The sequence below is a fragment of the Neopsephotus bourkii genome, unplaced genomic scaffold (assembly GCF_033783945.1).
Source record: "Neopsephotus bourkii isolate Nb327-2 ecotype Australia unplaced genomic scaffold, CSIRO-AGI_Nbou_v1 NB_1433, whole genome shotgun sequence".
In the NCBI taxonomy this organism is placed as follows: Eukaryota; Metazoa; Chordata; class Aves; order Psittaciformes; family Psittacidae; genus Neopsephotus; species Neopsephotus bourkii.
Genome location: NW_026901910.1, coordinates 1,793,730 through 1,819,784, shown reverse-complemented (window position 1 = coordinate 1,819,784; position 26,055 = coordinate 1,793,730). Strand labels below are relative to the sequence as shown.

The following is a 26,055-nucleotide window of genomic DNA, read 5'->3' as shown; positions in this document are numbered from 1 at the left end:
GGTTTAAATTAAATTTCCTGTTTCAGTTGGATACCTTTGCTGAGAAAAGTAGCTCAGTTGTCTTCCTCCTGTCAAGTATTTATGCACGCAATAAGATTCCCTTCTACACCTTGTCTTCCCCAGCCTGAACACCTACAGCTCTTTTAGCCTCCCCTTGTATGGCAATCTCTCCAATCCCTTAATCATTGTCCTGGGTTGTGCTTAAACCACAACAGTCATCTTCATTATCTTTCATTGTGCTTGTTTTGGTATGTACTCCTTAAAAAGCCTTAACATACCAAACTTAAGATGCGTACCACTGTCTACCTAAATGAAGAACCATACTTAGCGTTGACCACTGGGTTTGCCAGACAATGTCTCAGTCATGTGTTCTGAAGTAAATACATCTTAAGCTTTTGACTGTCCAGGAAATGAATGTACTTTGGACTACTGAGGAGGCTGGACAGGAAGCTGCCTTGTCACAAAAGTCCTGCTGCTTTCTGCTGTGGATCCAGCTGAATCTAAGATAGTGTCTGATTTCTATTTAATTATAGAAAAATGGCAGAAAAACCTACCGTAGAAACACACAGCCAGAGGGTATGACATGGGCTTAAGATTTGTCAAAAGGTATCTTTATGAAAGCATAGGTAGCTTTGCTACCTTTAAGTCTTTGCAAGGTATGATGGTGTCTTTGCTCTAGGTACCTGCAGTAAAAACTAAAGAATCGTGGTTCTTAGCTTCACAGGTATATATACGCATATTCAAACAGTGTCCAGATTCCAGCTGTGTGGCAGAATGTCTCTAGCAAACTTCAGCTGGCTTAAAGTGGTTTCTGTCACCCAGAGCCTGCCATGATGCCTGTATCCCAGCCTTTCCTATTTGTAAACTAGTTCATGTGCAAACAGTATCTTTGCATGTAGCGTCACGTATTTAGATAGATTGTGGTATGCTCTAGTTCTCCAGGAGAGAAAGAGGTGTATTTCAGACTAAATGACCTATTCTATGAAGACTACTAGATTTGGTGCAATACTTAAGGCCAAAGTGGTTTGGAATCTTTAAATAAGTCCTGACAGACTGGATCCATAAAAGCAAATGACGAGTTTGGTTTCATTAACTTGTTTGCTGCATTGCTAACAAATTACAGATTAACAGCTTAAAGAGCTGGCTTGCATTCACTGTAATTTAGTTTGTGCCTTTGACATCTGACTTCACCTTGATATCATATGATCTATCAGTCACTCTGTGACTGAATGATATTTAGCTTGCAAATATTATGATCTCCCCTTACTGCCACGCTTTTGTTTATTCTTATGCTTTGCCAAGTTAAATCATCTGAAGTGTATTAAGACTTAGGTGTGTTAGAAGCTCTGAGGAGAGTTTTCAGATATGCAGGATCCAGAGATCAGGTCTAATGTGCTTCACTTAAGAGGGCTGAAATGAGTGTACTGCAACTGAGGTCCCTAGTCTGCCACTTCATATTGTTCGGGAGCAGCCACCTTTGTGCTTGCATGGCAGTAGCAGCAGTGCATGAAATCCTTTCAATCCTGCCACAAGTAAAACAAAGTTGTTTCCTTGCTAATGGAGTACAGAACTTTTTCCTAAATGACCCTTCCATAAAATATCTTTGAAATAAGCCTGTTTTACTGAACATGCTAGGAAGATGGTATGTTAATGATTGCATTTACTTATTTAAACTGCATGAGTGAAAAACTAATTCAGAATTCACTTTGACAATCAATATGACACTGGAGCACGTAATGGTAACGTAGTCTACTGACCCAAGTGGCTGCAGAGAACTCAGGATGTATAATAATGCAAGGTCAGTAAAGTGGTTGGTTTTATATGTTACAATAAAAAATACCTTCTTTCCTGAATAACTACAAAAATCCTCGGGGTGTGCTGGTGTATCTGTGCCCCTTCCTCCTGAACAATGTATTTTTTTGTCTTTATCTGTAGTAACAATGAGGTGGAAGTACACAATCAGCAAAATTTTACTGGAAGCATATTATCAGATTTAGAGTGTATTTAAAGTACAGTTTAAAGCTCAGTCCTTCTGTGCTTATTGTAAAGAAAGCAGAAAAGCTTAAATGAAAATATTGCAAAGCATCTATAAAGCCCATAAATGATATTTTATTAACAGAACCCCTGTACCCTAACAAATCCAGGGTCACTGAGATAATATAATAGTATAGAAGATAGAATTAATCATTTTACTTATGAAATGTTCAAGGATCCTTATAAACAAACAGAAGTAGGCTCAAAACCTCCATAACATCATATTCCCTTTTCACCTTGCGGAAGCAGCTGTTTTAACCTGTTAACTGAAGTCAGACAGAAATGTTTGTGTCAGCTGGTCTGTAAATGATGATTCCTGTTCATGGGACTTTGTCTTTTATTGATAATTAGGCAGGGCTGGCAGCAGCTCTAGCAGTTCAGTTTTCGCTCACTGCTTTTTGTTTAACTTTAGCACTAGTTGTGATGCAGCAAGTGGTTGGAGAGTGCTAGGTGTATATATGCTCAGCCCTTGCCTGTGGTTACTGGGTACAGCATCTATATTGTTGCATCTTGGCCATTAACTATATTCCTTGCAGGATGTTGAAGACAATTCTGAAACCATCCTAACAGTTCATTCTTTGATTTCATGCCTTATAAGAGAAAGAATATAATTGGCTATAGAAGCTCGCTCTGTCAACACTCTCACAGCTGCTGTTTTGCTTGTTTTTGTTCCTGAGGATAAATGAAGTCTTCATTTTCAGAGCTATCACTTGTTTCAGGGCTAACATTAGTTTTTACAACATAACTGAATATGAAAACAAAATGTTCTCTCTGCTTGTGATGCAGTGAAGACAAGAGAGAGGTCAGGATAAATACCTTATAGATACTTGATATATTACCAGAGGAAAAAATACTTTTAGCTACCACACAGCCTCTGTTGAGGCTTCAGAGGGGGAAGCGTGGTGTGAAGCTTACATGAACTGACAGCAGCTAAAGCTTAAAGAACCTCATGACAGTAAAGCCAGTTATTCCAAGCATTCACCGTTCTGCAGGAGTACCATATATAACATATATTTCATATAACATTAGTTACATGAAAATATTTATCGGAATAGTTGGGTAACTATAAAAGAAGGAACTGAGAATAGAGTTTTGTTACACAGCAGCTTTTTGTTATCCCTTTTTCTACTCTTTTAGAGGGCAGGGTGAGAGAATAACGGCTTGGAAGCTGGGATTGGCTGAGATAGTTTTTGAGTTTCCTGGTGCTAATTACTTTAAGAGAAATGATTTAATTTCAGGGTTGTTGCTTACTGTCTTCACCTTTTAAACCTGCTTTATTGTCACAGATTACCTCGCCAGCCATGGCCGTCTAAGCGAGTCTGAGGCCAGGCGCAAATTCTGGCAGATCCTCTCAGCGGTGGAGTATTGCCATGGCCGGAAGATTGTTCACCGTGACCTGAAGGCTGAAAATCTTTTGCTTGACAACAACATGAACATCAAAATAGCAGGTACGTAGAATGTAGATGATGTTTAATAACATCATATTTTTATGAAAGCCGTGCCAGTAATATCTGGATAGCCCAAGATATCCTGCTGTGCTTAAGGTACAGAAAATTGAAGTGGTAACACATGTAATATTTTTGCATTATGGGTATCACAGTATATGTAGCTAAAATAATTCCCAGATTAGCTCTATTATACTTTCAGGAAAAAGGAAATAATTTTTAGAGTGATAGTCATTTATTGTGGGTGTCATAACATGTCTATAATGCTGCCAGATGTTCAGGTTAAAACAGAGTTAATCAAATAACTTCTTTTGACATACGAAACTCAAAATGGAAGCTTATTGATTTTATTCTTTTTGCATGCATGATTTCATTTTAATTATAAATTTAGACACAGCAGATGTTGCTAGCAATGGAAATCATTTTGGTGGTTGACAACTCATTACAATTCCATGAATCTTTCCATACTGACTTTAGCCTAGCGACACTTGGAATGTGAAAGCTAGATAACAGCTCAATTTGGAGGACTGTTGAATTTCAGTCATCAGTAATATGGGAGCAGGAAAGGAAGGCTAACTACTGTTAGAAACTAGTTTGTGTAGGAGTAAGCTTGCTAGTTCTGAGAAGGAAGTGTGACTATATAGCCAGTCAGGCTGAGAAGTCCCAACCCCAACTCTTCTATGATTTCTGAGTTGCAGATCACTGCTGGGTTATTTTACCCTTGAACTTCTTCTCTGGTATCTCTGAAAAGGATGAACTGAAAATGTATCTCAATCTCTACTGCTTTTTCTGTGAGGATAACATTGCGGAAAAGCATTAAATGTGCCAGCAGCTCTCCAAAAGATTCACTCTTTTTGTCTATGGATTATGTAGACAGGGTCCTTAAACAGGTGTTAACTTTTCCTTTAAAATCTTTAAGTGTTTAACATCTGTCACAAAGATTCACCCCTTTCTCTGCAATACTACAGCAAACATTGGGAAGACTAGGCAATTAATTCTGGGGATTAACTTCACCCTCAGGAAAAATCTTTAAATCCTTTCAAATCATCTTACCAGAACGTGAAATCTACAAAGTCTTTTACAATAAGCACTCACCTTTCAGATGAAAAGTACTGTATATGTTTCTTGCTTTTGTATTGACCTTTGGTCTTGTATGTACATTTAACACATTCATCCCTGTTCCTTTACCACCACATTTCCACCTCTAGCATTTTTTTCCCATGGTTGAATAGTTTACAGAAAGGTTAAGTAATACATAAATTAAATCTGAGGAGAAGGAAAATACAGCTTTGTGATTACCAGAATCATGATTTTCATAGTGTTAGGCTACTGTTTGTTGTCAAATCTGAATGTAAGGTAGGGATTCTGGGGGGAGAAGAGTGTGGAAAACAGAGTCTCTAAAGCTAGAGAGGGAAGCCTATTAATCTGCTCTTTGGCACATTCTCTGTATTTCATGGCTCTTTAGCATCTCAGAGTGGGAATTTTACAGCTTCATAAAAGCTGTAAAAATTATTATTTAATGTTTTATATAAATTAATAGCAGAGCCTTTGCAGTAGCCTCTTTTTCATTTCATTTGATATTAGACTCTTTATGGTTATCTTTTAATTTTCTATATACTCTGCTGTAGGCTTTTGTATTAATGTTAAATTGTAAAAATACTAAAAGCTATCATCAGAGGAAAAGGGTTTTGCAACTGTTGTAGTGGGAAAATGCAGTTCTGGTATAAGCTCTTATTTACGGCATTCTGATATTTGAAGAAAGCTAAAGAAACAGTTTGGGATGGAGATGATGTCTGGACTTCAAAACAAAGCGACCCAAGTATAATAACTCATAACAAAGACATTGAATTGGTGGTGATGTCTCAGAATTTGGAGAACTAATAGGGCATTTAGGTACTTCGTTGAGATTTAATATAGCCAGTTCATCAGCACTACCATTCATAGTGTATTTTTACTTTCTCATTTCTGATAAACTTGCATTTATTTCTAGCACCTACTGACAGTCATAGCACCTGCAATTTATGACTGACATACAACTGCATTTACCAGAACAATGGCTTCAGTACATACCGTGCCTAAGGGCTGCAAGTTGCATGGACCCCCTTACTATGAGTAACTGAACTAAAGATAAGGGAACTTTTGTGCTACTTTTCATCTATGTATTCTTTCCCCACCTTCTGATCTGCCACTCTTCACACCAGTTTTACCACCACATTCTATCCCTTCTAATTCCTCTTCCTCCACATAGGTGTCCTGCACCGTAGCTTGTCACATTCAGCATGGCTAGATTTCAGAGCTCCTCAGGTATCAACTGCACTGGAGCAGGGCCTTATTCAGAAGTATTCCTTTCATGGATGTCTTTAGCACTGCAGGGATGCAGGTTCCCTGCCTCCCTAAACACTGCAGTGAAAGCATGACACAAGCTCACAAAAACGCTACTTCAGAGGCATCTCAGGAGATTCATTAACTAAAGAAAGGTTAGAGACATGGACTGTTCCATTGCAGGGAATTTCAATGCACAGGTTCTCCAGGGACAAAAACCATTAATAACTTAGTTACTAGATTCCATCAGCTACTACAGTCTCTTTCCTTCTCTTGGTTTTTTTTTTGTGTTCTACCTCTGTATTACAGAAAATTAATTACAGGTGGTCTGTATGTAAATGATCACATTAACTGGCAATGATTTATATGGTCTGATTCTTTCGTGTACATTTGTCAAGCTCTCTCAGGTTGATGCAATTTCTATGCCCAGCTTTGGTGATAAAGTAGCTGGAGGACAGTTGTGACTGCTAGAAACTTTTGTAGTGATTTCTGCTGGGTTGTTGGTTTTCTTTTTCTATGTAAAGGAGACAGATGATGAATTCCACAGAATGGTTGATCTGTGATTTTGGAGTTACCTGGTGCTGTGTAGGTCCCTGAGAACAGTCTCTTCCAGTGGTTCATATTCCTCATGGTTCATTTCTCAATCTGTGGGAGAACAAAGGGGAGCCAGGATCACAACTCTGATAGCTAGAATTACACTCTAATTTGAATAAATGAAGCAATTGAAAAACAACACAGTAACTGATGAATTATTTTGATAGAAAGCTCTGGAGTGTCAATGTATGCATTGGGCCCCAGCACTATGCATGGGGCTGTCCCTTGCTGGTAACTCCAAGCAGCTATAAAGTTCACACAGATACTCCTGGCCGTTCCAGGCTCTTCCTAACTTCCAGTGGACCTCTTGATTCATTCTGATGCTTCTAAGGTTTTTCTTGAAGCTTTTACTGTTTAAAACATTATTTTTTTTAGTCAAATACAGAATAAAATTAAAAAGAAGTCTTCCTAAAGCTGTCAGCTGATGAGACTACCACCTTTTATGCTTAAACAAGAGGAGGCTGGACTGAAATACAATAGTTTTGTATTAATACTGTTTTATAAGGAATAGATAGAATTCAAAGGATCTTTCTTTTCAGTCTTAGTAAGAGGACAAGAAAGAGAAGATGCATAAATATCCTGAGGTGAGAGCATTGATAGACTGTTAATTTATAGAAGATACTAGGTAGTTTGGAGCAAAAGCCTCAAACTTAGATTTTAGCATGTATAACATAAAAGAAGGTATTAATCAAGTGTCCATTGAGAAGGTTGTATGTAAGGAATGCCATACCAGGCAGTCTCCATCAGGTTTGACATCGGATTTGTTTTTAGCACTAGCAAGGTAAACCTTCTTTGTTCTTCTCAAAGTTATTCCCTGTAGGTAGCTGGATTGTTCCTGTATCCTTGTGGGGTTTTTAGAAGGGATCATATGAACTGGATTTCACTTATCGGTCACTGTTGTTCTATGCTGTCATCAAATAAAACTCTCTCGTTGTCTGCACAGTTAAACTTCTGTGCACTTATGAAAATTAAATCCAGCTTTGAATTGAGGATGGAATAGTGAGCTTCTCTATGCTTCCAGCCCCACAAAACTGCCAGATTAATATGACTTTATAGATGTCTGCAGAAATCATGCCGTCTTGATGGTAAAGCTGCTGTGTTTGAACCAGATCAGGTAGGAGAGACTGTTATTTTGAAGTAGGTTGTAGTGCTGGTTTGTCTTGCTAGTGGACAGTAAAATATGCATTGACGTCAGAACTGGCTGATCAGCATTCAGTTCATGAAGTGGGTCAGGTTTGTTTCTAACACACTCGTACCTTTCCTTTATCAGTACCTCTCTCTCGATAATGTCCTTTGCTCACATTACTATTATAACAAAAGATCATAAGGCTTTATGAAGCCAGGCAGATTGAATTCTGTTGGTAATTTTAGAAGAATGGATTAATTACAGCTCTGAAGCTAGTATCCCTTCTGAAGGATTTTTAGAGTTACAAATTAGAGACTACCTCATATTGCTAGATGTACAGCAAAAGTTATAGTAGCTCTGGCAGGGAGCTTCCATTTCTCAAATTGCAAACGGGTCTGAAATCTCAGTCTGTTTCCATTTTTAACGGGAAAGCAGATTCCATTTAAATGATGTATGTTCAAAAAATTATACCTTCTAAAATCAAGATTATTCTAAAGGGGGTAATGAGATTGAGAAAGAAAATACCACAAATGTTGAGAGCCAATATTTGCAGATTGCACAAACACGGAGTTTATTGAACTGAACACAATGCTGCAAATGGTTTTTTTTTTAACGTGCAGATTCGGGCAAATGTTAGGATGATCACTGCATTATATAATCTCAGTCTTCTGGTAATGAGTCCAATTTTGGGCCTGTCAGAATTCTGGTTTTTTGAGGGCTGGCACATTTTTCCCTTAAACATCAGTGATGGTCTTAAAATCCGTTTCTCTGGAATGAGAAATCTTAACAGTGTTCTTAGGTTGAAAACAATTACCTTTGATCTAGAGTGATTACGGTAGATCACCAATTGCAAAGTAGGAACAAGGTGAAAGGGGGGACAGAATGGGATACTGGTGATTGTTTTGTGCTTAATTGAACCCTGGCCATTCTAACACTCCAAAAAGTGGGACATCTAAACTGACAGTACGATAATTAAAGATTGAGGAAGCCCGATGGACCAAGCATCCTGTATCCTATCTAAATCCTGAACTTTTTCTTTGAAATGGTTTTCATGGGTGTTACGAATTAATGTGCTTTGAAGATTAAATTGTAGAAAATGTAATGGAAACAATAAAAGGTAACTGTAATAATTTATGTACCCTAACAAATAATGATGATTTCCCAGCACAGGTAATTATTCCAACAATAGAATATAATTTGTTTTCTGAAGATAAGAGCAGCTTGCTGAAATGTGAAACACTGTTTTTAAGTCCTATGTTACATGAAAAAGTCCAATATGAATCAGGAGCTGCCTGGCTCTTCCTGTGCTTTGTATCATCAATGCATGCTATTTTTTTCAGCAGAAGTTCATAACTGAAAGATCCTGGTGTTCTTTACCCATATAAAATGGAAGAAATTAATGTTGTAGAATTGCAGATTAAAGGCAGAATAAAGGATTTTTTTCCAAGTTTATAAGACATATATCCTAGACAAGGCACACAGACTCATGAGGTGTTCTGTACTGATCCACATAACAATGACAGGAAGAGTATACCAGGCTGGCCATTTTCTGCAGTCTATTCCCCTCATGCTTGTCCCTACCCCCAAACCCCAGCAGCTGATACTGTTGTATTAGTGCTTATACAGAGTGCATCCTTGGCTGCTGCTTCTAGTATCAATGTATAGGCCTTTCATTCATGGATTTGCCTAATAAAACTTGATTATCTGTGATGCCACAAGACCATCAGATGCAAGCCAATTGCTGTTCCAGTCAAGCATTGTCTCAACATAAGGTCTGTAATTCTATTGCTCAGATAGGGAACAGCCTTGCAGGGATGATACCATTCAGTTCCAAGATGTCTTTGCTCTTGCACTACTTTTGGTAACCATAAATAAAACTACTATGTGTTATGAAATTAAGCCTGTAAAGATAACACTAAAAAACCAAATCCTACTTGCAGCATAAACCTGAACTTTCTCTTACATTCATCAGTCATACTTCAAGACTGTTCTGCCTTTTGCTGTTCAGATTTGTTCACGTTTCTTTGTGAAATGGTCTCCATGTGTTCATGCTCACCAAATCACGAACTTTAGTCTGGATAGTTTCACTTTCTTAGGAATTGACACCTTGTGAATTTCCAAGCAGGTCATGCTTTCTATAGCTGTGCTTACAAATATATGTACATGGGCTTGTGAATCTGAGACAAGGATTTATGAGGGTGGCACCTGAGTAGGAGCTGCTGTTCAGAGATATTGATATTTATCTGCAGTACTAAGAGGATGTTGAAAACCTGACAAATTTAAGCTAAGTGAAAGGAGAGATCAGATTTAATGATACCTACACAGATGGCAAAATGCTTCTGAGAGAAGAAATTGCTTCATGTCTCCTGAAGTATTGTCAGGGTTGCCAAGCCAATTATGTGTGAAGAAAAACCTCAAAGACAACAAAAAACCCCTCGCAACAAGTCTAGCTGTGATAGGAAAAAGGCAGGTGACATACAGTGATTGGGGGGTTTTTTGGTAGAGGATTTTGTTGTTTCCCCCCTCTGTTACTACAGCTGAAGGAGGATAGAAATGAAAGGATGGCATGAACATGTTTTCTATGTTGACTTAAAATCTGAGCTGACCTTGGCCGTTTGCACCTCCAGAGTATGGTGACGTGCCAGGATGCCACTGCGTAACTGCTCATGTAACTGCTGGGTATTCTGTGTGCTTGCAGGGAATGACACAGTTATGGTTGTCATGTTTCTGACCTTCAGATAGCCTTTCTGGCAGTGGAGCCTTCTTACGCATAGGCAAATAGGGTTCCTCTTCATGAATGAACTCAAAAGTTCATTGCTCTGAGATGAGGTATCTGATTTTCTGACTCTGAGCTGATACAGAGACCTTGGGCTTATGTTGGACATTTAACTTGTTGAGGGTGCCACATCTACCAGATCAGTGTCACACTGTATTGTGCCTCTGAGGTATTCAGTGCTTGATAGCACTAAATCAACGGCCTGATTACTGCTTATCAACAGTTGACTTTCACATGATTTCTCGAGTTGCACCAGCCTGCAGTACTACTCTGCAGGAGCCTGGTTAGCTACAAGGGTAAAATCATGATTATCTTAAGAAGAAACTCTCTCCTTAACTTCTCCTTCGTTGCTTTAGTATTACCAGCAGTTGTTGTCACAGAGAATATATATGGTGGCCTTCACTGCAAGTGGAATAGAGGTCTAAGCAGTAAGGGTGGTGCTGGGAGCAACAGGGAGAAATGCTGGTTTCTTCGAATTCCATGAGAAAACACCAGACTTCAGTGGAGCAATTGTTTTGATTCATGGTATGAACAGGTGAATCCGAACACTGCTCCAAAGGCTTTTATTCAAAGCCTGATGAATAAGAGCCTTGTGTATAAATACTGAGGATTGTCATGTAAGGAGCATATTCAGAATAGGTATCTGCAGTGGATACCTGCAGGAAGAGTAAAGAATGCTGAAGAAAATGATGTATGAACCAAGCAAAGGGAGCAAGAATGATGACAGGATGTACAAGGAACTGGAGGATACAGGCACTAGGGAGTGGGTAACAGCCACCTGAAACTCTGCATGTTGAAAATAGCCGGTTTCAGTTCAGTTATTAAGCCAGCTTCCTCAACATTAATGTTGTTTGCTGTATTGTTCTGCGAGAGGTGGAAAGGGCAACCTGGGAGAGCAGCAACAAGGGAAGTTAAAAGAAAGACTATCTGACCTTATGTCTGTATGCAATAGTAGCTGTCATTTTGCTTTCAACTATTGGATTATTGCAAATGGTGACTATCACTGAAGTCCTATGGGGCCCATGTCTGGTCCCACATTAAGCCATAAAAAGAAACGTTTAAAAGGACTGCTTAGTTGTGGGATGGTAAATTTCAGTTGTATCTTGAAAGGGCTGAGACAATTCCAGTAGCAGAGTTTCCTTCCTAGCAAAAGGCTTTGTTTTCCCATGCTTGTTGCTTTTGGCAGAGTTCCTTTCGCCTATCTCCAACGTTGATGCTTTTGTTGTCAGAATTTGTTGTGTATTCAAGGCTAGAGAGCACCTAACGAAAACTGTGGGTATCTCCAATTCAGTACTGAATCTCAGATATCTCTTGGCAAGTAAATAAGCTCATATGTATGCATGATTGTCAGTTTGTTGAGTTTTAGTGATAGCTGTTTATAAACTTGGATTCAGCAAACTGGTAGAAGTTTCCTCAAAACTCCTACAGGTTGTGAAGTTCTGCAGAGTGTTTTATTAATTAACACAGCTGTCATGAAAATAGCAGTATGGGACATTTAGCATCCCACTAAATATTTTCAGGGGGAGTATGGGTAAAAGGAGTTGTGATGGAGCCTTTCCTGAATGAAAATGGGCTTTAAGGCCTAATGCATGTCATTATTCCTTGTCATGTAGCAAGAGTTTGGAATGACTTTCCCTTTCTCAACAGATTTTGGGTTTGGAAATTTCTATAAGAGTGGTGAGCCTCTGACGACATGGTGTGGAAGCCCACCATATGCAGCCCCGGAAGTCTTTGAAGGACAGCAATACGAGGGACCCCAGCTGGATATCTGGGTATCATTATTCTTTTTTTAACCAGATTCACATAAACTTTTAGGAAACTGGAACAAAGGAATCATTTTTTATATTTCTTAAGCTTTAGACAAGTTGTTCCACTTCAGCTTTTTTTCTTGGGTGTCAAAAAATGCCTCTTAACATAGAATGGAAATGAAGTTACCTTTCCAGGTGTCTATTAAATATACACTGTAGGTATATGTTAGGCCACTAGACGAAAAGCTATAACTCCTCTGAAAGGTCTCCTGACTGAATGCATGAACTTCACTTTTTTCAGTGCATTTAGTATCTTCTGTGCTAAGTGGGAATTGAATTTGTAAGCTTGTAAGTTCTTCATGAGGTTAAAAGGATTCTGAGCCACTGAAACACAGGAGAGATAACAACTGCTTTGCTCTTTGAGCTGGAAACAAGCATATTTGTGTCACAAACATTTCTACTGAGGCAACTGCATGGTTTTGAATCAGTGTGTCTCCACATCTACTGCTCTAATGGAAGAGGACAGAGAGCACAACCCACGTTCTTCTGAAATGGAAAAGGACTGAAATGAATAAGTGCTGTGCACCTTTCGTGCATTCTCAGAGACTGGCTTTCATTCCTAATCTGGTTTTGTTTGGGATTGATTTTTCTATTTTTTTGTTCAGTTGGAGGGGGGGGAGGTTGTTGGTTTTAGTATCCTGGTACTTGCAATAATAGATTCATATCCTAAAGCAACCAGAGACAGTTCAATTTGGCAGTCCCTGCTCTGGCATCGGGTTTGCAGTGATAATATTGCATGCAGCATTACAACACAGGCACTGACATTTTGACCAGAGCCTGTTACACAAACATGGAAAGTCACCTTTCAGCTGCTAATCAGATTTAAATTAATCTAATTGTATTAACAGTATAAATAAGAACCATGCTTTTAGGTACATATGATGGTGTGTGCGCATGAATCATATGCACACACATATATGCAGCTGGATTTAAAAAATGCTACAGTCTTTCTGAACCTTTAGTAACTGGTAAATATGCACACAGCAGACCTCAACTACACTTGCTTTTTCAAGTAGCACAGACACTGTTTGAATCACAAGTGAATCTCTGAACTCTGGTAGATGATCTTTAAATATATAAGGTTCTAAACTGTTAAGAGAATCTGCCTGCCCATGAAGAGAAGCACACGTGTGTTTAGCATAAAAATAATAGTCTTCTTTACTTCTGAGATGACTTAAGGATTCTTTATCTCTTTACAACATCCAGTCACAGAATAAGCCTGCTGAAGGTACGAAGCTTGCAGGAAGAATGCAACAATCCACAATGTAGTTTTTGGCAGGTTAAGGGAAGAAGAGAAATGACTTTTTAAAATTAATTTTTCACTTTAAAACTTATCTGTATTTCCAAAGTTTTAAGTGACCACCTGCTTCTTTCCCCTTGAGAAATCCAGTGCTGTGGCTATCTTATGCCACCTGATTGGCACGAGGGTCTGGTGTGCTTATTTCATCTACTGTGGTACATTTTTCTGGCATATACTTTAAGACTATTTCCACTTGCAGTGCCAATTAACTTGCATGCTTTCAAAAGTTAGTCTGGCAGTTGGAGGAGAGCTCTTGCCCAGATTGTCTCCTTTGGCTCATATTAAGTAATCCCTCATGCTCAGCCCTGCACACAGCAGTGCAGAATTACTGTGTTCTCCTGAAGCTGACTGTTCAGTTACCTGTGGGGCTTCCCCAGGCTTTTGCAAACTGGTAAATGTAAAAGGTTACAGTTTCTTATTTCAAGCAGCTCCTGTCTGAGGTTTGGTTTTGTTTGAGTAAGGCTGAGGTTAATAAAAAGTATCTCTCATTCTCACCTGAAGTTGGGACTCACTTTTCAGGTATCATTCAGTCACCTCCGTGGAGCTTCCTGCTAGCAGCCAGAGTCTCTAACCCATTACACTTCAGCCTACCTGCTTATCAGCACAAGGTACTGCAAGACCAGCCATTTTGGGTTAGCTGAATGTTCTTAATGTTTAGGGAACCTTCAGAAATCCAACTCCTTTTTGTATAAACGTCCTGTTTCTGCAGACTACGGTTAGATACTTTTTTTCTGTGACAGGATTTGGCTAGCCAACCTCAGAAACTTAACTTGTAGTTTGAAAATGAAAGCCATATTCTCTTTCTTACAGAGCATGGGTGTAGTTCTTTATGTTTTGGTCTGTGGAGCGTTACCTTTTGATGGACCAACACTCCCCATACTGAGGCAACGAGTTCTTGAAGGAAGGTTCAGGATCCCTTACTTTATGTCCGAAGGTAACAAAGCTCTTGGTGCAGTAAATCTTGAGTAAATTCTAGAATAATCTCTGTTGCAATACAGCAAAAGGTGGTGTATCTGCACACTAGATTATGGTATGGGAGACCGTTCCTGTTCAAAAGGAACACAGATAAGTCTAGGTGAGCCTTTGCAATTAGCCTGCTGGTAGGCAAATCAACGCATATTTCCCTGCTCAAGGTTTGGAGATTGCAGTGTGGCTGTACCCATGGGCAGAGAGTGAGTTTAAATGGAAGCTGGAGGAAATCTCATCCTACTGTGAACAGAAATACAGGGATGTGGGGAAAAGGCAGATTTGTGTGTAGCAATTAGCTTTTGTCCTACAATGCCATAGACATTTTAATGTGGAAAGACAATATGCTGAGAGCAGTACTGCTGTAAAACCTCAGTTGTGTATTGGGCATTTCCTGGTTTTTGACAGTGTCTGCTAAACAAAAGCAAAAAGCGCACAACCAGTTCATGTGCCAGGATCTCACTGTCATGTCTCTAGCACTTTATATGTGACCGATATCTCTTCCTCACTTAGTTGCCCCATCTATTGAGTTTCACTTTCCCTCATGCCTGTTCAGATAAGAACAAGTGGGGGCATTTTTCACTATTTTGATGGTGTCCTTCAGCTTCCCTGTATTAAAGGGTCTCTAAACCAAATTACTTCAAAACAATCTCCCTGAACCAGATCCTCTTTTGATATGCTACTTCTGTGCTTTTCTTCAATGTGAATTAAATATATGTTTTTCAGCCCTGTTGTTAAGGGTTCTATAGTATAAAACATTATGGTCTTCCTATTTTCCTTCTGGTGGCATGCACTCCTGCATACCACCTTGGAAAACAGCCACTGCTGCGTAGCTATAGTGCATTTGGTTGCTTTTAGCAATGCCATTATGGAATCATGGCAACCCTTCAGCATCCTAGGCACGTTTGTGGCCAGTGCTGAACTGTATTGTTTCTGTGACTTTGCTGACATGGGTATGCAAGCTAGATCCAGGTATCTTTGTGTGAGTTGCGGTCACTGATGTGACTGCAGTGTAGATCAGCTGTTTCACAGGCTGTTTGCTGTTCCCCTTGCTGATCACATGGTGATGCAGGGAGTGGGGAAGGGTGTGAAAACAGGAGAGAGAAACAGGAATAAATAGCCAGAAATATCTCTCTAAACTATTTGTTATAACTACCTCAATGGACTGACTTGTAACTACTGTACTGTAGCAGTATCACTGTCAGCTAGAAATGCATGGCAGATTGATAAGCTCCTTTAAAGGAACTTATATTGACCTCCTATCACAGACTGCATGTTCATCTGTCATGCCCTCATCTTCCAAAAACCAACTGAGATCTGAAGAAAAATGTATGGTTTTAGTGCTGCCCAGCATGTGGTAGCAAAAAGCAGCAATGGTTTGGTGTGCTTAGAATTATTCTGGCACCTAAAGCTACTGACTGTACTTTGGTCTTAGAATGAAAACAGATAAGCCTGCAGATCCACCAGCTACTATTCACAGCCACAGGGACATTATTTTTACCTTTGCTTTTGTAACCACTAGGGTGGAATTAAATAAGTTTAGACACTAAGTTTTGCCAATCCCTTGTTTTATAAGCCTGGACAACCTAGGTCAAACTGCTGGAGAAGGATGCTAAGTAGTCCCCACCACACTTCACAGAGATTATTTGAAGCTTTATTGGTTAATGCTAGCTCTGTACTTGGAACAGCACAAGCAGCTTCAAAGAGGCATAAAATATTACCATTACTGTCATGTGGGAGCTGTGTAGGAGGAATGGCACTGTTAGCCATATCATGCATTTAAAGAAGTTGGGGTTTTGTCCTCCTTAATGTGACTTTTAACCTTGTTTTGAGAGACTGTTTTAAGGAAATACGTTTAGCAGAGAAGTCAAGCAGAAGTAAGGCAGTTTCCTCTTGTCATGCTGTTATGGGAGCAGGTTGGTAATTTTCTTTTTTTCCTAACAGAGTGTGAACATCTGATTAGAAGAATGTTGGTCCTAGACCCATCCAAACGGTTAACTATTGCTCAGATTAAGGAGCATAAGTGGATGCTTATAGAAGTTCCTGCACAGAGGCCTATTCTTTATCCACCAGGAGAGGAGAATGAGCCTTCCATTGGAGAGTATAATGAACAGGTCTTAAGGCTAATGCACAGCCTTGGAATAGACCAACAGAAAACTGTTGAGGTAAAGTAGACTCAAACAGATACTTGTCCCTAGGTGGAAGGTTTCCTGGTTTGTTTTTATCACTAGAATTTAGTACTTGAGTTGCTTGCAACATTCTTTATTTCAACAGTTGGTGGTAAGGGGGGGGGGAAACACAAAACACCAAAACTGGAGCTATATTTTACTTGGTCACACTCTAGTAAGGGCAAACATTTTAAACATGCTGTGCTGCTGCCCTTCTGTCCTACTGCTGTCTGTGCCAGCAGGCAAATCAAAAAGAGGAGAGATGGCCCTCCAGAAAGATTCCTAAAAAACAATCCCTAGCAGTGAGGAGGCTTCTGTATCATGCAAGCATTGCACAGTGGGACCACAGACAGCTTTACCTGTGTTATCTAATGCTGGCTTGCCACTAAATGAAGGTTGATGCTTTTCTTTGTCTGACACGGCACTCTGGTTTGAAAAAACTTTCTCAATTGAGAAGATTTGCTCACCCCACTGCCTCTTAAATAGCCTCTGTTCATCACACACCCCCCCCAGCAATTCTGTCTTCTGCCTGGTCTCATAGAATATAAATGATAATACATATTTGGCTGTACTCACACTTTTGTGCTTCTCTTTTTCAGTCTCTGCAGAACAAGAGTTATAACCACTTCGCTGCTATTTATTACTTGCTAGTGGAAAGACTCAAATCTCATCGGAGTAGCTTTCCCGTGGAACAGAGAGTTGATGCTCGTCAGCGTCGGCCAAGCACAATTGCTGAGCAGACAGTAGCCAAGGTAAGGTCTCATTGCTAGCAGAGATGGGTTTAAGTCTGTGCAAGACATTCTTCTTTTTCAAAATGGTGTTTCTACATAGATTCACTTAGAATCCATGGCTGTTTTCTGGTTTCTATAGTATGCAGACTCACAGTATCATTTTGTAAAGACTTTCTTGGATTTACCTCCTCTCAGAGCTGTTTGATGACAAATCATCATCAGTTGTTTGGCATGCCTCCTACAGCTGCTGCTGCCTCCTTCCCACCCTGGGGTGGGGCAGGGAGCAGAAAGGAGGTCTGAGAGAACTGGTGAACATATCTAATTAAATGAGAAATGGAACTTGACTGTATTTTTAAGTCCAGAAGCAAACTCTGGGTTTAGCTTTTTGGGTATCCACTTGGTTTAACCTTAATTCCCAGGTTCAGTACTTGTGCTTGTGCTTCTAATTGGAACACTTCCATTTCTGAGAATTTTAAGCCTGTTGCTGGGAAGTCAGGGGTTAAAATGTTAGAGAAATACAATTTCTGGAGACTGTACAACACTTGGAGTATCTTCAGTGTGATTGACAAACAAGCTGTTGAATTTATGGAGAGCTGTGCTAGCATGGGGGCTAAAAGCATGCAAGCTCTACTTCATGTTATAAACATAGTCGCTCTAAAGGGACCTGTTGAAAATACAATTACTTTCTCCCCTGCTGTTCTCTAGATACACTGATTCCCATGAAATGAAGTGTGACAAAGAATAAGAGGTATCCAAAAGAAAATATTACAAACAACCTATCAGGTTAAGATGCCAATTCACTGTAATATCTTAAGTACTCGATTAAAATATCATTATCATTAGAGTCTTAATGGCTTAAGACTCAGATTTGTTCTTAAATGATGTCCTTTCTCTTAAGGTTTGCACCACTTTTTCTCCTGTGACCCAGCAATAGCCCAGTTTCGTGGGAGACTTCGCAGCATGGCTGCAGAGCCTCTGTGTGTGTAGAGCCAATGCGATGACTCATTTATTTTAAGACTTAAGGATGTTCCATTTATTTTATCAAGAGCAATTCTGGGTGCTCCTTACATCTGGTACCAGCCCTTGTGTTGCAGAAGACTGTCTATTTAGTACCCTCTCTCATTACACTGCCTGATTGAGCACAGGCTCCAGAGCTATTCAGTCTACTTTTCCCCTTCAGAAAGAAAGGTCATATACAGTTTATCATGTCTTACTCCAATAATTCTCAGATTATTTTTTTTCACATGTTCTTTTGTTTCATTAAGATACACAGAAAAATATAGCTTTTGGTTTCTATTAATACATAGCTGGAAACATGAAAGACTTGGCCTAAGATGACTCAGATTCATTGTGGTCTCAAGTAAATATTCTTTCAAGTTCACAGCCTCCTAGGTACTCTATTGCTGCTGTATAGAACAAGTGCCCAGATCATTGCCAGGAGAAATCACAACCATGCTGCTCCTTTTCACTTGAGACAGCAAGACACTATTTGGTTTTGGATTCTGATGAAATGAAAGCCAAATAGCTTCAGCTGTTAAAACACAGGTCCAGGAGTAAAATGGCTGACAACGATAAAAGCCAGCTATTTTCTTAGATAGTAGTTCTAATGATAGATTATTAGTCATAAGATTTATTAAAAGCAGGTGGAGACACATAAACAAGGAGGAAGAAAAACAACCTCCTAGAAGGTAGTTTCTTACAGTATTAAATTCCTATATTTTATAGCCATATTACCACATTTTCCTTAGGACTGCAAGCAATCTTGCACTTATCCTAACAAGATAATTTGCTTTCACACATGGTGGCACCACAGGCTCCTGTATAAGGCTACTTACTTCCTTTTGGACAGACAAGTTGCATGCATGCTGCACTTCAGGAAATGAAGTTTAAAAAACAGTGAAAGCCACTGTTTTCCTAACTGTGCAATGCTTGCCTTCCTTGAGGCACATCTCTCCCTTCAACAGTGCTCCCTCTTTTAAAGTATCTTCATTCAGATCCAGTCTGCTCCATTCTCTCTCACTTTTTTTTCCTACAGGCATGTTAGACTAGTCACCGAAACTGGGTAATATTAATGGATTGTGTACTGAATATAAGAAGCATTTCTAGTATTTCAGAAGTTGGAGGGCACCAGAGGGTCCTAACCCTAACACTGTCTTTACTACTCATAAGTGCTCAGCTTCAATAAGTAGCTGGCTTAATGACGTTTGGGGTTCGGTGTTTGTGTGTTTTGCAGGGGGTGGTGCTTTTTCTAAAGTCTAAAGACTAAGAAGGTAATTCATCAAGAATATGGAAATAAATCTTATACTTCTCCTTCTTTGGAAATGGCTACTTACTGTATATTTTTAATTTGTGACCTTGTATGCTGTTTTCTACCTAAAATCGTTCTGGTTTTGGATTTCTTAAAATTGTTTCCAGGCACAAGCTGTAGTACCCTCTGTTAACTTGCATTCACAAAATGCAAGGTTGTTGCAGTCTCCAGGCCTTCCCTCAGCTTCAGGAGCAGAAGCCTTTTCATTCCCTGCATCCAGCTGCCAGGGAGACACAGCGTTTATGGAGGAAGAAAGAGTTGAGACACCAAAGGTACAGCTTAAAATCACCCTCCTGTTTTGTCACAGATCAAGACTAAAAAAGACTGTTGCCTTTTAAATTACTGCCCAGTAAAAGTGCAGGTAATAGTAGTAGCTGTAGCTCTTCAATAACTGATGGAAGATCAGTTCCTTCTGACAGAGTTCAGAGTTCATCATCCTAGAACAAAGCACTGCAGAGTCAGGGCCAGAGCAGTTGCTAATCCAAGCTAATGGCACTTAACTGACCTTAGTATACCTCGAGTATCTTGACGCTTGTGGGCAGCTGAGCTGGAGAACCCTGCTGCTTCTCTTTTCAGTAGCCTTTTCCTCAAAGACCCAATGTTCTCAATCTGCTCAAGGCACTTTCAAGCACTGGCTGTCCACAAAACTCTTGCTGGTTAATTCCTGGGTAAACTCTCAGGATAGACAGCAAGTCAAATACAAAGACCTTTCATATCTACATACTTGACCGTACTAAACACATTTCGTGTACTAGCTGGACAGAACACACTGTGCTGGTTTGCCTAAATTAAAATACTCTCTTAGTGTCAGAGTTCTAAGTATTCCAGATTCTTTTTCTACTTCTCTTTTGCATATAACTTTCAACAGCTGTGACTTTTTCTGATCATTAGTCTGCCTATTGTATTCTTTGCTTACATTGCAATGTTACTGGGCTTCATTTCTTCTCATGGATTTTTAATAGCCCTGAAGATTCCTCATATACAGCTTCTAATACATATGATTCACTGCTGGTTATCTATACTAAATTATCCAAAAGTTCAGACAGATGAGAACAGGAAGGCATAATGGAACTTCAACTGGAAGCTTCTATTGCTAATTAGAGCAATTAAAATACTATGCACTTAAAATTCCATATCTCTGCCAATTCCATAACAAGCCAGCCAAAAGTGGTACAGTTTTATTAATTTTTATGCTGAATAGTAAATAGCCAGCAGGACCTTCTGACTGTCAAACTATTAAAACTGCAGCATCTCAAATAGGCTGTAGGAGTTCTCAGCTAGGCCATTTCTGTAACTAGAAGCGCCTGTAAAACCTTCACTGGAGACCATGTAAAATAGCAGCTCCATCTAATGGGTTTTGTTTCCTGTAATCAGACTGGAAGACTTTGTGTAGGCTTTCCACACCTCCACAGTTAACAGACTTAACGGAACTCTAATAGGATATGACAGCTCCACAGCCCTACAATGTAGGTTACAGCTTAAGTCTCTGAAGGGAGCTGTAGTCTGATCCATTTTGCCATTCAACTCTGAAAACTCTGCAGGGTAGCAAAGACTGAGTGTAATACATGGGAGTTAGTAGTTAAGAGCTTTTGTGAGGAAGGGGAAATAGCTTAAAATAACTACGTTTGTGAAATATATTACTTTTCTCATTAAACTTTTGGTGTTCTCTCCCATATGAACATGACATTATAACTCTTAATTTCAGCATACTGTGTTTTGCTTGGTGCCAGCTAGGGGCTTGATTTCACGCTTGCCACTTTGAAGCTTTTATTGCTCACTCACTGGTTAGTTACCAACACTAGGAGCAAGGCCCTGGTTCTCATCACTGTTTTAAGTAACTCCTTGTGTGGTCTCTTGGAGCTACAAAGCAAAAAGCCGTTCAAAGACATTTGGAAATTAACATTTGAGACTTTATTATGCATCCCCTTTTACTTTTATAGATGCAGTTTGGCCAGAGTAGATCAACAAATGGTTACTACTGTAAGGTGTCAAAGTGACTCAGGAATATCCGGTGTCTTAAGTACTACAGAACAAAGGCTTCCAAACTCTGATCCATATGCCATGGTAAACTGCAGAGAGCCAACTGCTCACATGGTATTGCTTCTCTCTTGCCTTTTCAGCAGTTCACTAAAAATCCTTTCCGGTGCTTTTCCTGCTGGATCAGTAGAAGGCATTTGAATGGGAAAGTCACAAGTGGAAAGTAATGTGTACAAGAAATTAAGCTTAAAGATACAATCCATTAAATTAAAATAGAGGTAGCAGACCCAGAATTTTCCTGTGCAAGCATCATCATTTTACTGATGCTCAAAAATGTTTATAGCTATTTCTTAATCCTGGTTTAAATATTTTCCTAGAGTACTACCAGTAGCTGTAATAGTGTCAGGTTTTACGCTAAATGTGTTGCTTTCTCCATATTTTACCCAACCTGATCCTTCCAAAATGTTAGGAGTGACTTGTGCAATGAGAAACTAATTATAGCTTCTCAGGTATTACAGAAGACAATACCCACCCCAAAACTGCACCACATGCAGGCCACAGTCCTCAAAACCCAAGTAGTTGTGTATGGCAAATAATTAATTAAAGTACAGAAAGATTCAGGACAAACTGAAGTTTTTGGAGAATAAAATGAGAATTAAAGTCCGAGAAGTATTTTAGGTTGGAAAGGTACCTCCTAAAGGACCTTTAGCCCAACCTCCTAAAAGCACATCTAACTTCAAAGCTAGATGAGGTTGCTCAGTGCCATGTAAATTTGACTGAATCCAAGCAGGGGGATTCCATAGCCTCTCCAGGCAACTTTTGTTTGCAGAGGAGCACCATGAACCAAATGGACTTTTGCTGGAAAGGGTGCATTTATTGTAGTATTGTGGAACAAACCTTTGCAGCTCTGCAAGGATACTGCAGAATTACATACACTACTATTTTTTCTTAGTGCTTATCTAAGCATGTTAAAGGAGCACATTAGGTGTAGTAAGGGGAAACAGCAATATTGTGCACTCCATAAATATTATGTGTTTGTGACTAAGCTGGCAAAGGTTTTTAGTAACTCTTTTAAAAAAGCCCGAAACAAACAAAACCACACAAACACCACAGGGAGAACATAATACTGTGGAAATGAAAGGACTTAGATTTAGGAAGCTGAGTACTAAGATGTCAGTGGTGAGCCTACCTGAAGGGAATTGCCTGTCACATTCAATTCTTAACAAGTCTTACTCAACTCAGTAGATTATAGGGAGGTTTACACATTTTAAATACGCAGGCTGCCTTCAGTCTATGACAGGCAGAGATTCCTAGTGCTTAGAGGGAATGTTCTGTGTATGTCCTTGAAAACGGTACATCTTTTCCCTGTACCATTTAGGTAAATGGCTGCCTACTGGATCCTGTACCTCCCGTGACGATTAGGAAAGGATGCCAATCGCTGCCTACTAGCATGATGGAAACTTCTATTGATGAAGGAATAGAGACAGAAGGCGAGTCAGAAGATGACCCTGCACAGTCATTTGCAGCCCTACAAGCAGCTCGCTGTGGGAAGCGACGTCACACTCTGGCAGAAGTTACCAACCAGCTGGTGATGATGCCAGGCACAGGTACAGAAGTTAGCATGGACATCTCAAACCTCATTTCCTGCTCCCAGCACTCAATCTAATAAGCCCAGGATGAAAACCAGTAGGTTTTAAGAGTGACAAGCCAAATCAGAGCTTTTTGATTGTGTTACTTAGTATTTGCTATACCTGACCAAGCCATTCAGCTCAGGCTACAGTCTTACAAGAATTATCAGGGAGAGGCAGGCAAACACAAAAAATGACCAAACCCAAAACTGGACACTCTCCAAGCAAGCCAGTGAGCATTATCTGCATAGTGTCTTACTGCTGCAGGAATGTAAAAACCAGCAGCAAATCCCCATTCTGGTACTGCAAACGTTAAATGACAATTGCTTTAGGAACCCTGATTATCTGTTTTGTTTCTTCTAAGACAGTCACTGTTGGCAGGAGTAACTGGAGCCTGTAGCACTTCCTCTGCTTTGCTAAATTAATGCTGCACTTTCATTCTGGCTTTTGTTTTTTTGTCACAGGGAAAGTCTACTCACTGGATGAAAACTCCTCTCTGGGCAGTATTGATTCAGAGTATGACATGGGATCCATTCAGAGAGATACTAAATTCCTGGAAGACACCCCTTCCTTGAAAGAAATGGTACTAAGTAACCAACAAGCACCCAGAATGACAAGACCTTTCTTGGGTCTGAGACCTGCCAATCCAGCCATGCAGGCACTTGCCTCTCAAAAGCGAGAGACCCACAACCGCTCTCCTGTCAGTTTCCGAGAGGGGCGCAGAGCCTCAGACACATCCCTCACACAAGGTAATTATAACCATTGTCATGACAAATGATATCTAGACATGGTAGTACATGTACTCCATACACAAGAAGCACCAAGCCACCTTGTAACTTGGCTGTTATCAGCTTATCTCTCAATTGTTGTGCTAACCAGGTCTGAATGAACTGATTTTCTGACAAGGGTTTTTGCTCAACTGTTCTCCAGGAATCGTAGCATTTAGACAACACCTCCAGAATCTGGCACGAACCAAAGGAATCCTGGAACTAAACAAAGTCCAGTTGCTGTATGAACAAATGGGATCAGAAGAAGAACCTTCTCTCACATCAACTGCCACCCAGTTGCAGGACCTCATTAATAGTCCTTCACAGGTACAGAAATCAAGCTCCATCTTTCAGATGCTAATGCTTTGGGACAGATAAGGAGAGGATAAGGTGTTCTAGAGATCTGCCAAGAGCTAATTTAGAGATAAAGTTCTCTTTTCCTTTCTGTCTCCTGCAAAATAGAGAATGGGCATTTGCAGGCTAGCCTTTACCATCCTCATGATGTTGCAGTGCGATGGCCTTGTGAGCTTTCTGAATCCAACATTTTATTGTATGGATGCCTGCTCCATGCATATCCTCTCAACCATTATTGAAAGCTTTTTACCTTCCATGCTGAAGGTGTGAAATGACAGCTGCACAAAAACACTTTCAGAGTTTAGACAGTTTTCTAACCTTGTACGTTTACTATTTCAGAGGGCAAGTGATAAAATTCATTATATATAATATATATCATTTTAGTTACAGATGTAACTGCCATCCTGCAGCAGAGGTAGTTCAAAGCTTTGTAACTTAGGCTCCCTCTCCATGCAGTCAAAGTGGGGAGTGACACCGAAGACCTTATGGCAACTGTGAAACCTCTGCCAGGGGAAATCCTTAAAGAAAGGATTGAGGGAGAAAAGCTTTTTCTGGAGATGAAACTTGTTCCTCTTCTCTCTGCAGGAGGAGGGATCTCAGCAGCAGCAGGAAGCTGCATCTGCTTTCCCTAATGGTGCACATCCCCCATTATTACCCAGACGACAAAGCTTAGAAACACAGTACTTACAACACAGGCTCCAGGTACCATGCCTCCCTTCCACTGAATGAAACCCTCTGCTGTTACTAGACAGCAAAGTACCCTTTTAGATTTTGCTACTCAAGAAAATCCATCAAGGCTAAATTAGGGGAGAACAGCTGAATTTCCAATTACACTGAATTTCTGCCAGACACTAACCCTCATTATGCAAAAAGTATATTACTGCTGTTTTCTTACTCAGTCTCTTAACTGTATAGTGTTATTAAAGCAATTTGAAGTTAACTGCTAGCAAATACCTATTATCAGTGTTGCACCTCATAAAGGTTATGCATCAGCATCTGAGGAGCCACTTCTTGACCCCCTGGGGGGCTCTTACTGTCTGCCCCGCCCCCTTTTCTTTTTAGACCAATTTTCATATAGCTTTAATTTTAAAAGAAACTTTTTTTTCCCCAGCTTCTCTTTCACTTGGGAAGAAATCCATCATTAGATTTTTATCATACCATCTATCGAGCAAAGAGATTCTTTGTCTAAGAGTTAGAAGCCAATAAGCTGTAGGGGCTGTGGTTTTAGATACTAGCTTTACTGACAGCTTCTGAAAAATGAAGCTTGGGCAGTTACACTGTCTTAAGGATTCCTTCACTTGCTTTCTGGACTAATGCATTAAAATCAAATGCAATTTAAAGCAGCATTGCTTTTCTTGCAGAAACCTACTTTACTATCAAAAGCTCAGAATACTTGCCAGCTATACTGCAAAGAATTGCCACGGAGTCTGGAACAGCAGTTACAAGAGCACAGGTAAGAGGCTTTTAAACTATGCAGATACGTTATTTATTCTAACTCTCAAGAGAAATAAAAGAACTGGAACAATCTTTGCCAATTATAAATTCTTTCAGAAATTAAACATTCACTTTAAAATGTGTAAGGACACAGCACCCCTTTTAAAAGAGGGGCAACAGCCCTGCCACGTGTTTACAAATTTCTGTGCTAGGAGCTCTTTATGAGCTAACACTGCTACGATGCAGGTAAACAGCAAATACCTGCCTACTTCAGTTAGTGCTAATGGGTGTATGTAGAAGCATAGGCAGAAGCTACC

At 39.8% G+C, this 26,055-nt stretch overlaps 2 protein-coding genes across 2 annotated transcripts in view; one reads left to right on the top strand and one right to left on the bottom strand.

Moving 5' to 3' along the window:
* The window catches only part of SIK2 (salt inducible kinase 2), a 45,328-nt gene that overhangs the window by 15,146 nt on the left and 4,127 nt on the right, over nt 1-26,055 (top strand). The window contains exons 4-14 of the mRNA XM_061368382.1: nt 3,321-3,482; nt 11,945-12,069; nt 14,216-14,339; nt 16,316-16,536; nt 17,139-17,291; nt 19,686-19,850; nt 22,934-23,162; nt 23,648-23,932; nt 24,114-24,277; nt 24,890-25,006; nt 25,666-25,757. Coding sequence (XP_061224366.1) covers nt 3,321-3,482; nt 11,945-12,069; nt 14,216-14,339; nt 16,316-16,536; nt 17,139-17,291; nt 19,686-19,850; nt 22,934-23,162; nt 23,648-23,932; nt 24,114-24,277; nt 24,890-25,006; nt 25,666-25,757 — 1,837 coding nt within the window. The remainder of the gene's footprint in view (nt 1-3,320; nt 3,483-11,944; nt 12,070-14,215; nt 14,340-16,315; nt 16,537-17,138; nt 17,292-19,685; nt 19,851-22,933; nt 23,163-23,647; nt 23,933-24,113; nt 24,278-24,889; nt 25,007-25,665; nt 25,758-26,055) is intronic.
* Nucleotides 4,846-26,055, bottom strand: part of ALG9 (ALG9 alpha-1,2-mannosyltransferase) — a 74,357-nt gene continuing 53,147 nt past the window's right edge. The window contains exons 16-17 of the transcript XR_009727702.1: nt 14,259-14,451; nt 4,846-6,446 (exon numbers count right to left, since the gene is read on the bottom strand). The gene's annotated coding sequence lies outside the window, so the exon portion shown is untranslated. The remainder of the gene's footprint in view (nt 6,447-14,258; nt 14,452-26,055) is intronic.